Below are 14401 nucleotides of genomic sequence, written 5' to 3'. Positions count from 1 at the left end.
TCGCTTTCACAACGAAACAGCGTCACACACGGCGGTCTAGAGTGAGCGGCGGCCGGTGAGCTTGAGAACGGTGCGTCCAGCAGATTCGACGAAGGAGGCTTGCGGCAACCACATGTGACGACCCCGGGCTGGACTCCGCTTCGTCCACGGTGAAAGCCGATCTGGCGATCCTCTTTTGGAAGACCAAACAAAGTAGTTTCGCTTTCACAACGAAAACACACGGTGTCTTCACGACATGGCGGCGGCAACAACAGCAACAATACTACAGTGAGAATAAAAGTTACACCTTCTTTCTTTGCGTGAACATTTGGGCAGCATTATGCAAATCTTACCACACAATGACGTAGACATGTGGGGGCGTGGTTGACTCAACTTTTATAAAGAATATCTCTTTGGATTTGAGACTTTAGTCTTTGCAACTTTACAGATCTTCTTTATGCACCAAGAGCTTGTAACACTCCAAAGAGAAAGGAAAAATTGAATCTACTTATAAAAAACCATTAAAGAATGAGATGTATTAAATGTTCATAATGACAATGGTGTTTAACATCTCTCCACAGACTGTAATGAACATTTGAAGGTCCATGGCATTCCAGATCTCACTTCCAATTCCAATTCCAGCGGTTCCTAGAAAAACAGACCCTCTAATAAAATGCATCATAGACAACAAGGCAGAGAGACTTCGCAAATTAATAAGAGGCAGAGATATTAATGGACTGTACCCTTCTGAAGACTGGAAAGATGATGTTACTCCATTATCTGCAGCAGTTTTATGCAGAAACGAAGAAATCTGCTCTTATCTACTTGAAGAGTCAGCTGATCCAAACAAATCCTCAACAAGTGGACGAACTCCTCTACATTACGCTGCATTTACAACTGGGGTTCCACTGAGTATTGTGAAAAGATTACTTGCAGCAAAAGCTGATCCAGATGGATTTCAGTTGTTCACTCCATTACAATGTGCTGTTGATCGTGATCGTGAAGACATTGTGAAAGCACTTATAGAGGCTGGAGCTTCACCTGAAATGAACTATGGGGTGAATCCAGAGCTTGATAAAAAAGTGGAGAAAATTATTTGTCGATTGTCTTCACAGAGTCAAGTGTTTGAGAAGGTGCATCTGTTTTTCTCTCTTTCTTTTGCTGTACGAACGAAAAAGGAGATAGAAGTTTTCAGAATCTATAAGGAAAATTTATTTCAAGAGCATCCTTTCATTCATACAATTTTGTTTGAGGTGTATTTTGGTGTCATTGGTCCAAGTGCAGATCAGTATCGTCAGAGCGCCATCAAGTGGTTAAAAGACACAAAGAGTGCATACAGATACATTGAGGGAGTCATCAAACGCTTCCCAAAAATCCCTCAGAAACACTGCCCAAATGCACTGAACTGCTTATATGCTGCTTTGTGTGTCAGTGAAAGCATTTCTGCTCTGGTATTCAGTGATCTTGTGTCAATTCTAACAAAAAGTCTTCAGCACTCTGGAAATGCACAAGGAGCAATAATCAATCAGGTGATTCTTACGATACTCAATGTCATGATGCAGAAGACGTCTGAGCAGAAACTGGGACTAAACCTTTCCGTCTATGAGAAGTTGTGCAAAAGTCTATTGCCTCTCACACGTCCTGATTATTCAAGTCTGATTAGAGTTTGGACCTACGGACTGTTTGCCTATATATATGACATTGCTCCTAAACTTGTAGCATTGCCCTCTATCCCAGAGATGATACTTAACACTGCAGAGATAGAGATGGATGAAGTCATGAAAAAGAAACTGCAAAAGTTGGATGAATCACTGAGGCATCCAGCAGGTTCGAGTGCAGTGGATAATTTATGTGAAGAGGCTGCAGCTCTATCAACAAGCAGGAAGAAGAAGAAAAAGAAGAAAAAGAAGAAAAAAATCCAGCAAGAGGTGGGATCACAAGAAGGTGAAGGTAAAGAAGAACCATTTCCAGACACTGTAGTGTCATCCATTGAGGAATCAAATTCCAGTGTGCAGCCGTTCACACAGCCTGATGAGACAAGTATCCCAAGAAGGTGGCATCAAACAAGCCATCGTTGGAATTAACTCAAAGTTAGCAAAAAACTTGACTAATTCTGAATTAACACTGTAAGCTGTTTGAAGGTTGCTGGGATGTTAGTCTACTACATTCTCTCTGGAGGACAACATCCATTTGGTGAAGATGTGGATTGTGAGTACAACATTTCACGAGGAAGATACTCACTGGAGCATCTGGATGATGACGTAGCGAAGGATCTCGTCGAGTGGATGATCAACGAAAATCCAAATGAGAGACCAACTGTGGAGCAAACCCTCGCACACCCCTTCTTCTGGACTGATGATAGGTATAATGTGATCTTGATGACATTTGACAGGTGAAATACAGTACAAAGCTTGAATGAATTTGTCCGAGCCATGAGTCATTGCTCCCAATATGTTCCTTTTAAGCCTAAAACAATCTGTTTTCAATCACAATTTATTTGTATGTAGTTCTTAGACTCTATAGAATAGATGATACAGCTGATTGTAATATGTTTCTGAAATCGTCTCAGGAGAGTGCAGTATCTCAAAATATTGGGAAACGAGAAAGAGGCTGAAAACTGCCGTAACGCAGATGAGGAGCTCCTTAATGCCATTGCAAAATACAGTGAGGGGAAGAGCTTTTCTGAATGGAAGACTGAAGTAAGTCAATCATTTTAAAAACCAGCTGTTATTGCTTATTTTATGCAACATAATTGACCTTGCTTTTATTGTTGAAGTTTATTAAGAAATGCATTGTTCAGTGTCAAAATATGGCTTTCACAGTTGCCTTCTGAGCTTGTGCAGAAACTGGATGGTAAGAAGAAAGCCTATCCTGAGAACACACTGGGCCTGCTGCGATTTATACGCAACCTGCACGAGCATTAGTGAGTTACAGGAATAACTGCAGGGAAATGTTGCATATCAAATCCTGGGCTGGTAATGCAATGTTGACAATGCAAGACGCAGTACAAATAAATTAGCAACTGATCAAGAATGATCAACAGGCAGGAGAGAAGTATCAAAGAATTGTATAAAAAAACTCATTCAGTTTTAAGACTTTCTTGCGCAATAATTGTGTTTTATGTCATTCTCTCCACAGTAAAGCTGATGCTGTGACAATCAACCTGATGGCTTTATTTCCTGATCTCTTTGGGAGTGTGTATATTTTTGCCAAAGAGAGAGGATGGCACTCCAGGGAAAGTGTTCGTATGGACATAAATTCGGCGTCATGAACGTTAAGATCTGACATAACATTTTGCAGTCATTGCAACACAGTGACTGAGCATAAATACTGAACATTTACACAGTACAGCTTTTAAACAGTTTTTGGTTTTTTTCTCAGTTACTAAAACACAGATGATTTAATGTTTTGTTACATAAATCTGCAACATAAATTTGAAAAATATATAAATACATTGTTTTAATATATTTTGTACTTGCATGCAATTTATCTCATGGATCATGAAAAATTTTCAGTGCGATGTGAGACCTGCTGTGGTGCTGTTTAGTGTTTTTAGAGACAAAAAAAACCTATATAAAAAGTGCCTTATAACCTGGTGAGCCTGGGATTGGCAGGAAAATCTCATGATAATGTCATATACAAAATGAATCATAATCACACCTTTTGATTGGTTAGGTAATGCATTATAATGTGACAAGTATAACATGTCCCCTCACGAACTATAATGAACGATTTCGAATACATTCAGTGCTGTGCAGTAGATAAACCTTATTGTTGTTATGTGTTAAGAAAGTTGTTATTATTATGCAAACAATGTGCAAAATATATAATGGCTCATCTGATTTAAAACAAATGTAGATCTATTCCTCTCAACAGACCTTTGTCTTCTTCTTACGTTTCTCTTAATTTGTGTTTTTCTCCATCCACTGGTTGGATATGTTCAGCGCCGCTTTAAAATAAAAAGAAACTCCCTTGTATTGCACATTGTTTGATCAATTCGCTATTGAAAATTCCCAGTTTCTCATCCACGCCCGCACTGATATCGTGCATCTCGCTGCCGGGTCAGAGCTTCACAGACCCGGATCTTGAGCACCAGCTGACCGAGAGAGTAAACAGTGCTGAGAGGAAGAAGGGAGAAGTTTCTGCTCTCGGTCTTCATAAAGCTCGCGGAAGCTTAGGATTTGCAAACGTTATATCATCGCCAAACGCGGGCAGAGATGACCTCGTCCAGACGAAGTGAAAGTGACTGGCAAGGTTTAGTGAACGAGGTGAGTGCTGCTTTGCTGAAACATGAAGATGATGGCTGTTTCCATATGGCACTGCATCGCCAGCCACCTGCACTCAACAGAGAAGAGATGCACAAAACACACGCGTTTGTTACTCGGGGAAATCAGATGCGTGCTTTAGTGGAGAGGTTTGGGGCTGTCGGAAGGGTCAGGTTTATCATCAAAACGGTCTCAAATTAGATATGTTTAAACGGGTTAAAAAGTACCTCATATAGATGGACTATATTTTCCAAGAACATGGGGATCCTCGTGTTATTATAAGAAAAAAAAGAGAAAAAGTTGATGAAAAGGTGAATTAAAATTAGAAACATATCGATTTTTAGTTGGTTTAGCTTGTTTGAGTCATCTTTGAAGTTGGCTGAGGCCCACTGTTGAAATGACCAGACATTAAAACATTTTTTTTATATTTATATATATATATATATATATATATATATATATATATATATATATATATACACATTTTTGGGGCTGTCGGAAGGGTCAGGTTTATCATCAAAACGGTCTCAAATTAGATATGTTTAAACGGGTTAAAAAGTACCTCATATAGATGGACTATATTTTCCAAGAACATGGGGATCCTCGTGTTATTATAAGAAAAAAAAGAGAAAAAGTTGATGAAAAGGTGAATTAAAATTAGAAACATATCGATTTTTAGTTGGTTTAGCTTGTTTGAGTCATCTTTGAAGTTGATGAAGAACCACTAGTGGAATGATCACTTTGAAAAAAAAAATATATATATATATATATATATGATTTATTTTAGTGACGTGACATGTGGCCAAGTATGGTGACCCATACTTGGAATTAGTGCTCTGCATTTACCCATCCAAAGTGCGAAATGACCAGACATTTTAAAATACATATTTTTAATATACATTTATATTATATATATATAAATAAATAAATAATAATTTTTTTGAGGTTGTAAATTAAACAAAGATTGGAGTACATTTAAAAAAATTTAATTGGAGAAAATTATAATTGGGTCATTTCGTGTCAAATCAACCAAATTTCAGAAAATTAGTTGTTTTAGCTTGTTTGAGTCATCTTTGAAGTTGATGAAGAACCACTAGTGAAATGATCACTTAAAAAAAAAAAAAAATTATATATATATATATATATATGATTTATTTTTTAGGTTGTAAATAAAACAAAGATTAGAGTATTGGAGAAAATTATAATTTGGTAATTCTGTGTCAAACCAGCCAAATTTTAACCGGCTAAATTTTTAGATCCGACTCTCTAACCATTAGGCCACGACTTGCCCCTATTTTTTAGCTTTTTTAGGTTGTAAATAAAACAAAGATTAGAGTATTGGAGTAAATTTTATCATTTGAATTGGAGAAATTTATAATTTGGTCATTCTGTGTCAAACCAGCCAAATTTTAACCGGCTAAATTTTTAGATTTTGCTAATATTTATTCTGAATAAAGGCAACGATAAATAGCCAAAATGTCATGAATTAATATTGGTTTGCTGAATTGTTTTCTCGTTTCCAGTTTAGATGAAATGTGTTATTTATTCAAGGAAATGTTGTCACATCCCAGTCCTAAAAAGTGATGTAGTAGTCTAAAAAAAAGTGATCCATCCATCCATCTATCAGTCTTTCTGTCTAATCTATCTAATATAGCTTAATTATAATGCTTTTATTTTTGCAATTATTTTTTCTTTTGTGACTCATTTCTGCAGTTCTTGATATGCAAACGTAAGCTGGAGAGCAAGAAGGACGCGCTCCTCATTCTGTCCAAAGAGCTGGACAGCTGTCAGCAGGAGAGAGACCAGTACAAACTGATGGCCAACCAGCTGCGAGAGACACACCAGAGCTTGAAGAAGAAATACAGAGAACTCATTGTGTGTCTTTGCATGCTTACTGTGCGTTATTATGTCTATTTAAAGGTTTCTTGGCTTCATAGTTCATCAGTATGTTTTATAATGAATTTCAGGATGGCGACTCTTCACTTCCACCGGAAAAACGTAATCAGGTGATGATTGTGATATTTCACTTTTCAAGTTCTTGCAGGAAATTACTATCTCCTTCTCTCGGCATTTCTGTCTCTCTCTCCGTCTCTTTCTCTCTCAGGTCAATCTGGCTCAGTTGTTAATGGATTCGAGGGAAAGAAACAAGAAGCTAGCCGACGAGATAAAGGAACTGACTCAGAGACTCAGCGAGACACAGGGAGACAATAAGGTACCCATAAAACTATTCAAAAACAGCTATGTTTCCATCCAAAGATGTGAATTAGCTTGTGCAAAAAAATTGCAATATTGCATAAAACATTTGTGAATAAAGCAGCGCTTCCATCCCATGTGTTCAATAGCACAACATTGTCACTTCCTGGGAAAATGGCACAAAGTATCAGTAATAAAATAATAGAAAGTTGCTGGAAATGAGGAAGCATGCAACTTTTTTTCCACACACGATAAACAAACCCTGTTGTGTTATTTTTGCATTCGGATGTCCTGATGTTTGGGTGTGCAATCGTGTGAGATAGTACTGGTAGGTAATTATACCAAATCATTTTGATGGCAGACTTTGGTTTAGGCGTTTCAGAACAACTATAACAATATTTGAGATGGTGTGCAATGACACTGGCTAGTCCAGTTATCCAATCACATGATATGTTGTGGCAAGGTCACATGGGCTTTTTGTTGCACATCCAAGAATTTATTTGGTAGCTGTGTTTCCTTTGCATTTTATGTGCATTGCATTATTTATGTGCATTTAATTTTTTTTTACATAATTAGAAAATTATCCACCTCAGTTGAGTGCGTAGGTTTTTAGGTGCATGTTAAGATTTTATGCACGTCTTGGAGTTTTCATCCATTGTTTTTTTTTTAATGCAATATCCCAAAATTTGCATGAAAATACATGGACAAATAAAAATTATCCACCTCAGTTGAGTGCGTAGGTTTTTAGGTGCATGTTAAGATTTTATGCACGTCTTGGAGTTTTCATCCATTGTTTTTTTTAATGCAATATCCCAAAATTTGCATGAAAATACATGGACAAATTGATATACAAATCTATAATAAGCTTTTCACTTCCCTGCTGTCATCTTCCCTTCATAGCTGTTAAGAATGACCATCACCAAACAGAGGCTTGGGGACGATGAAGTCGGGGTCAGACATTTCCCTGCTCACGAGCGCGAGGATCTGGTCAGGCAGCTGGAGAAGGCAGCACTGCATGTGCGTCTTTATACATTTAGGTTTTATATGATTCCCATCCTCTTTTATTGCACTTCTTGCAATTCAAGTGAATAAGAACAACATATTTTTCATGATCTCTCTGGTGTCCTATTCATGTTTTCAGTATGTGATAGTAATTCAAATACAGCACTTTGTGAGAATATCCACTGGCACTGTTATTTTAAGAGAGAAGAGCTTGAACACAGTCTGAAGACGCTGAGCGATGAACTGCAGGATGTAAAGGCAGAGAGGACCGTGTTTAAGGAGAAGGCTGAACGTCTCAACCTCGAGCTGAACCACATCTTGGGCGGCCAGGAGAAGCGTATCATCGATGTGGACGCGCTCTGCATGGAGAACAAGTCAGGGAGTGTTAATGTCGCTCGTCAGATCTTCGTTATGTGTAATGCAGTGGTTCTCAACCATTTTGACTCCAAGGCTTCCTCATTGTGTGTTTTTTGAAGGCCTCCACATGTCGGCTAGGTTTGCTCTAGTATATCTGCTGTAATGAGTTTTGATTTCAAAATTTTTTTTTTTTTTTTAAATTTACAGAAATTAGGTTTGTCCATAGATAAAATAGAAAAGAAGTAACTTATAATTACAGTTAAAGTAAGTTTTTAAGAGCTGAATGTTCTTCTGGGATCCCGCTTTTTAAACCATCAAGTTTGACTTTTCTGTATGTTAGTAACTTACAGAATTTTTACTCCCAATTATAAAACGGAGATTTCCGGTGCTTGATTCTGATTGGCTGAGCCATGTTCGAAGCTGTTGTAAATTACTCTACAAACATACACCTTTGTTTACTTCTGTGTGCTGCTCTGCAACCACTTTGTTGCAACCACAACTGTTTCTGAGGAACTACATTGTTTGGTGGAAGAATACCGTTTTTATTAATAACAGCTAACTCCGCTTCACGCCGTGCCTAACAACGCCCCTGTAAACCACGGCTTCACGGGGCTTATTGCTTTATTTTACCCACTATTTTTAACCAATGAGTTTGACTTTTCAAGATGTTTTGTAATTTCCCAGCTACAGATTGTTTTAGGATTAACATAAATATTGAATATAAAAAAGTGTGTATATATATATATTAGCTTATTTTTGTCTTATTTAAAAAAAAATTGTCATATTTAGACCCCTTTAATGTTTGCTGAGGCTCCCTAGTGAAGAACCACAAGAGAAATGGCCATATTAAAGTGTTCATAGTGGTTTTTCCAACATGGTTAGCTGGTTTATTGCTGGTTTAAAGTGGACTACCAGGTCTAACTACCCTTCCAGCTGCTGACTAGTCCTTTAGACCGGCCATTATTATCTAGTGACCACAAAAACCATGTAAAAAAGCATTCAAAACTGGTTTTCATTAGGCTTTGGGGGGGAGGGGGTTCCTTTTTATTGTACAGGCTGAATTATAAACAGTTTTGATTTGCTACACAATTTTGAGTTTTTCGTGTTTTTGTTGTATTGCAGATACTTGCAAGAGAGATTCAAACAAGTTCAAGAGGAGGTCAGTCTGTTGAAGAGTAACATTCAGAAATATAAGGTAAGGCTGAAAAAGTCTTAATTTATTAATTTTTTTAAGGTTTAATCAGAGTTTAAGTTACACAGCTTTAATATTGCATTGTAATATTTCACTGTATTTGCAATATCGCTGTCTTGCTGGATATGTCATAGACTGCTCTGGATCGCAGAAGAAACCCTGAGATCGGTGGCAAGTCTAACAGCAGAGCACTTACTGGAGTCCTTTCTCCTAAACAAGGTGCTCAGGTCACGTGATTGCTTTTGTCTGAGAAGGAACAAGGAAGTGAAGAAATGTTGCTATTCAGCATGTCATACGAGTGCATTCACTTCTTCACACCTGTATTCCTGATGATTGCAGTGCAGGGTTTGTTGTCCGAGGATAATGGTTGCAGTTTACCAGCCACACCTCAGTCTATCTCAGACCTGAAGTCTTTAGCCACAGCCTTACTGGAGACCATTCATGAGAAGAACATAATCATTCAGCACCAAAGACAGACCAACAGGTTTGTTTGTAACTGCTTTTGCACGGACTGTTTTATCATTTATCACAAAAGTTGTATAATAAAAAAAAATGTAGAAACAATTTCACTCCGGAATTACAAATCACAATTAATTACATTAATTACAAGGAAATTGCAAGTAACATTGAATTAAGCTTGAAATTAAGTAGGAAGACTGAAATAAAAAAAATTGTAAAACATACTCGAATAATCTTTATTTTATTTACATAATTTTACATCATTTATCTTAATACCTGCAGGTTGCATTCACAAAATTATTAGAAAAATATGTCTCATGTTATCATTTATGGAAGCCCGTTTCCGCCCCTGAATAAAAAATAAAACAAGGTAATTGCGACTTTTTATCTCAGAATTCTAACACTTTTTTTTCTCAGAATTGCGAGTTTATATCTCGCAATTTTGACTTTTATAAGTCACAATTTTGACTTTATAACTGGCACTTTTGACTTTATAACTCGCAATTTTGACTTTATAACTCGCAATTTTGACTTTATAACTCGCAATTTTGACTTTTATAAGTTAACCCGCACTTTTGACTTTATAACTCGCACTTTAGTAAAGTCAAAATTGCAAGATATGAACTCGTAATTAAAGTCAGAATTCTGAGATAAAAAGTCGCAATTACCTTGTTTTATTTTTTATTCAGTGGCGGAAACGGGCTTCTATATATAATAGTAATCATCTGTACAGAATTAATTTTATTGTGCTTTATAGAATTCTGGGAAACCGAGTTGCTGATTTGGAGAGAAAGCTGAAGACTCTTGAAATTTCCGGGCTTTGGAGTCTCCCAGGTGAGTGCTTATATGTCGATCACATTTTTTGTGCTTTTCATTTTCCATTTGTTGAAATTATTCTTTTTGGCTTGTGTTAATTATTATTTTTACCCGTATACATATTGACTATCTTTTAGTTTATAGGATAAAATCGTAGCCTTGAATCTAAGTAATTACTGTATATTGTAGTTAATATATTTTAAAAGTACTAAATTGTAATGTCATCATTACAAATGTGCAATTTCAAATATATTTAAACACAAGTTCCAATAGAAATTACATTAAATTATATTTTAGTTTACCATAAATGATTGTCAGCAGTAGTTTAACCAGATTTTAAGACAATAGAAGTAATTATGAGATTACATATAAAAATTTACTTAAGTCCTGCTTAAGTGGGTCAAAAAAGCACTTTATTTGCATTTAACATATAATTAAGTGTCCAAAAACATTAATTTCACATGCATATTCTTTTAAATTATATTATTTTTGTGATAAGCGCTGTTTTTAAAAGTATGCTAAAGTGTACTTTCCCCCCCCCCCCCCGCAAGGGATAGCCTTTAGCTGTAGTTTTTTATTGAATAAATGTGTTAATGTAACCACTTGGTTTTAATGTAACCGACTCTCTTGTGAACTGATCAGGAACGTTCAGAATAGACTAAAACTATTAGCTAGGCCATTTTTGTCAAGCACTCTTTAAGGATCAGCACAGAATGTTCATACATTTCATTATTAATAAGCAGCATTCGTAGTGTTAGAGATATGCTGCTTTTTAATTAATTTAGCAGGTGTTCAGATGAGACGTTAAGGAAAAGTTAACCCAAAAAAGAAAATGTATTCCCCATCAGGCCATGCAAGATGTAGATGAGTTTGTTTCTTCATCAGATTTGGAGAAATGTAGCATTGCATCAGTTGCTCAGCAATGGATGCTCTGCAGTGAATGGGTGCCGTCAGAATGAGAGTCCAAACAGCTGATAAAAACATCACAATAATCCACACCACTCCAGTCCATCAGTTAATGTCTTGTGAAGTGAAAAGCTGCATGTTTGTAAAAAACAAATCCATCATTAAGATGTTTTAACTTCAAACCGTTGCTTGTGGCTAAAATACCATAATCCATAATATTATTTCTCCAGTGAAAAAGTTGTCTCGTCTGAATCAGGACAGAAATCTGCACAGATCAAGCACTGTTTACAAGCCAAAACAGTCCAAAATAGCTCTAAACAAATGTGTGGGAGGATTTTGATGTGATAGACAACATGGAATGGATTTTTTTTGGATTATGGATTATATTTTAGCTGGAAGCAATAGTTTAAAGCTAAAAACGTCTTAATGATGGATTTGTTTCTTACAAACACGCAGCTTTTGGCTTCACAAGACATTAAGTGATGCACTGGAGTGGTATGTTGTTATGCAGTTGCTAAGTGGTTTATACATTGCTATGTAAAGTCAAATCTCTCTTATGATGTTTTTTTTATTTAGGGTTCTGCCCCAATTTCTTCCATTTTACTGCCTGCCAGCCAGGCAAAATTTGTAAGTCTGATCACTTAGAAAAGTAACAGCACACTTTAACCTTCCAGTTATTTTGTTTCAAATCACTAACCTAAATATGAGCAATAGAAATAGTGATGCTTGACTTGGCAAAGCACCACTAATGAACAGATTTTAGTTTAGTTTCAAAGTCCTTTCTTAATGGCTTATATTGGCCATTTAACAAGTGCCCACATAGGCCTACTTTTCTAAAATGGTCATTCAAGCACCAGCTTCAAATACTTACAGCCTCCGTTCACAAGAGGGCAGTAAAGCACTTTGACTGAAGCACAGATCAGATGCTCACCTGTCACAAGACTGTCCTTCTGCCACCATAAAACTGACAAGCATCCATTACTGAAACTGATTGCCCACATTACAAACACATTTGGGGAATGTGGTATTATTAGGGAACTTTGTTCTATGAACAACTCCGTCTATGAACGTGATCGAATTGGCAGAGTCGGTGGCTTTGCAGAAATGAACTGGAGAAATCAGTTAAAGGTGCACTGGCTAATTTTTTCCTCATTAAAAAAGTTTGAAACTTGAACGAATAGTGCTTTTGGTAAATATGTTTAAAGTGATGTGCACTCGCATGAGATGAAGACTTCAGTCAGGAGCCTAAAAACGATGATTTATTTGACATGCGGTGAGTGGCCTCGTGGGGGCAGACATGTTGAGATCACATGACCTCCTGGATACTACTTGCTTTGTTGATACCCACTTGGACATCTGGCCACAAAATAAAAAATCATTGTTTAACAGAGCATTGATAACTAATGCTTTTGTGTGAAGCGTCCTCCGTGCCAGTAGGTGTCAGTATAAGGCATATTGGTCAACATGACAAAAAAATATGCTTAATTGTGTTGAATGTGCACTTATTCTTTTTAAAAACTACTTGCAGATAATGCAATATTAATGAAATAAAAGGCCACTTAAGTGACTTAAAGACAGACACTTTCATGACTGTTTCTTAACACACTTAAGTATACTTTTAAAAAGTGCACTTTGTAATATCAAATTAAAAGTGCCTTTTAAAAGATGTTTTAATAATCTTTTGTTGTGCTTTATAGAAACACACTATATTATTACGTGTTGACTAACATACGCACATGTAAAGTACTTAAATATAATTTTAACTGTAGTGTGTTATTTTAAACTTAGTATATTTTAAACATACTAAATTATAACTTCATCATTACAAATGTTAATTAACAAATATATCTAAATACGTAACTTAAAAGTTTCAAAGGAATTGCACTAAAGTGTATTTTAGTTTACCATAAATGATTGATATTTCACAAGCAATAGAAGCAATTATGAAATTACATATAAAATGTACTTTTGTAGTCCTACTTAAGTGGGTTAAAATGCACTCTTAAAATGCATTTATTATAAGCTTAAACTATAATAAATTTTCATTTAATTGCAATTAACATGCAGTTAAGTGTCCGAAAAGATTACATTCAGGTCACACTTAAGTATATTGTTTTTTACTATATTATCTCATTTTAAAAGCATTCCAAAGTGTACTTTTTTTCACAAGGGAACATGGACACAAAATGAGTGCACCTTTATTTCCAGAGAGAAAATAGAAGAGTTTTGGACGTCTTTTTTCTTCATGTTGTCTGTTTAGGTGACAGGCTGTACTTGTTTCCTTGTTGCCTGTCAGTACAGCCTGTCTGACTTAAACTTGTTTTCCCCTCACGACTCTTTGTACCTGCCATCGCAATGACAAAGCAACGCGTGAGAGATATCTTTTCTTGTTTCAAGTTTCCCAGAAGTCACCACGAGAGGAATTTAGTGGCGACTTCTGTGGCTTCCAAGCCGTACGACCCCGTGACGCAAAGCTCGGTTTGTCCATAAGATGGTTTTGTTCCCCAGTGAGCGGCAGGGACAAGCAGTGAATGAATGGATGGATGGGCAGCTGCCAGGTGGGGTTCGCCTCTCATCCATCCGTCCTGCTTTGCACAGCGGTCTGTGAAGCAGCCGCAGTGAAGCTCCATGCTGTTCGGCATACAGAATTAGCCTGACTTTTTAATTAGCTCAGACGCCGCTCTCCATAACACACCAATGACCTTTTCAAACAAAGAAAGTTGAGCGTACAGCATCATTTCAGTGCCTTTTAAAAAATAAAGTCTCTCTTGAGAAGTCCAGAAGACCATATGGAGCCCACGGCTGCTGTCAGCTGTTAATCTAGGAGCATTTCTGTAGATTTACATAAAGTGTACCCAAAAAGTTTGGACACTTCAACAAGGATAGTTCAACCAAAAATGGATATTTTGTCAGTATTTACTCACATCATGTTGTTCCAAACCCTTATGACTTTCTGTGGAATACAAATGAAGATATTTAAAAAAATTATCCAGTAAAATGATGTTTTAGGACCTCATGGAGTGGTCAAAAACAGTTTAAATAATTTATTTCTGTTTTTATTTTTTACTGATACAAGCTGATTTGTTAGATATATATATATATATATGTTTGTGTGTGTGTATATATGTAAATATGCATATATATATATATGCATATGTGTGTGTGTATATATATATATAAAGTTTGTGTTGTCCACAAAAAATGTTGACGTTGACTTTTTGTGTGTTTGGGT

General features: G+C 36.3%; 2 protein-coding genes across 3 annotated transcripts in view; both read left to right on the top strand.

Annotated features, from left to right (window-relative positions):
- Positions 1-563: 563 nt before the first annotated feature.
- LOC107559927 (uncharacterized) lies at positions 564-3399 on the top strand. Its single transcript, XM_016243956.1, has 5 exons — positions 564-2045; positions 2121-2341; positions 2549-2678; positions 2802-2902; positions 3118-3399. Exons 1-5 carry the CDS (start codon positions 585-587, stop codon positions 3248-3250), a joined length of 2046 nt encoding a protein of 681 aa, XP_016099442.1. The 5' UTR covers positions 564-584; the 3' UTR covers positions 3251-3399.
- Positions 3400-3438: 39 nt separating this feature from the next.
- LOC107559943 (coiled-coil domain-containing protein 149-A-like) overlaps positions 3439-14401 on the top strand; it is a 30648-nt gene continuing 19685 nt past the window's right edge. For both annotated transcript variants that reach the window (XM_016243973.1, XM_016243972.1), the window contains exons 1-10: positions 3439-4247; positions 5958-6119; positions 6212-6250; positions 6349-6456; positions 7338-7454; positions 7641-7813; positions 8919-8991; positions 9123-9207; positions 9328-9472; positions 10205-10281. In XM_016243973.1, the coding sequence (XP_016099459.1) occupies positions 4197-4247; positions 5958-6119; positions 6212-6250; positions 6349-6456; positions 7338-7454; positions 7641-7813; positions 8919-8991; positions 9123-9207; positions 9328-9472; positions 10205-10281 (1030 nt within the window). In that variant the 5' untranslated portion in view covers positions 3439-4196. The remainder of the gene's footprint in view (positions 4248-5957; positions 6120-6211; positions 6251-6348; positions 6457-7337; positions 7455-7640; positions 7814-8918; positions 8992-9122; positions 9208-9327; positions 9473-10204; positions 10282-14401) is intronic.

Source organism: Sinocyclocheilus grahami, unplaced genomic scaffold, assembly GCF_001515645.1.
Source record: "Sinocyclocheilus grahami isolate Dianchi unplaced genomic scaffold, SAMN03320097.WGS_v1.1 scaffold706.1, whole genome shotgun sequence".
Taxonomy (NCBI): Eukaryota; Metazoa; Chordata; class Actinopteri; order Cypriniformes; family Cyprinidae; genus Sinocyclocheilus; species Sinocyclocheilus grahami.
The sequence above is the reverse complement of the archived record's forward strand: the minus strand, read 5'-3'. Positions and strand labels throughout refer to the sequence as shown.

Excerpts from the sequence above, each read along its gene's own strand:
- LOC107559927 (XM_016243956.1), top strand. The coding sequence starts at position 585 with ATGGCATTCCAGATCTCACTTCCAATTCCAATTCCAGCGGTTCCTAGA. Across the intron at positions 2,046-2,120 it reads CAAGAAGGTGGCATCAAACA|GTTGCTGGGATGTTAGTCTA; the intron begins AGCCATCGTTGG and ends AGCTGTTTGAAG. Across the intron at positions 2,679-2,801 it reads TTTCTGAATGGAAGACTGAA|TTGCCTTCTGAGCTTGTGCA; the intron begins GTAAGTCAATCA and ends TGGCTTTCACAG.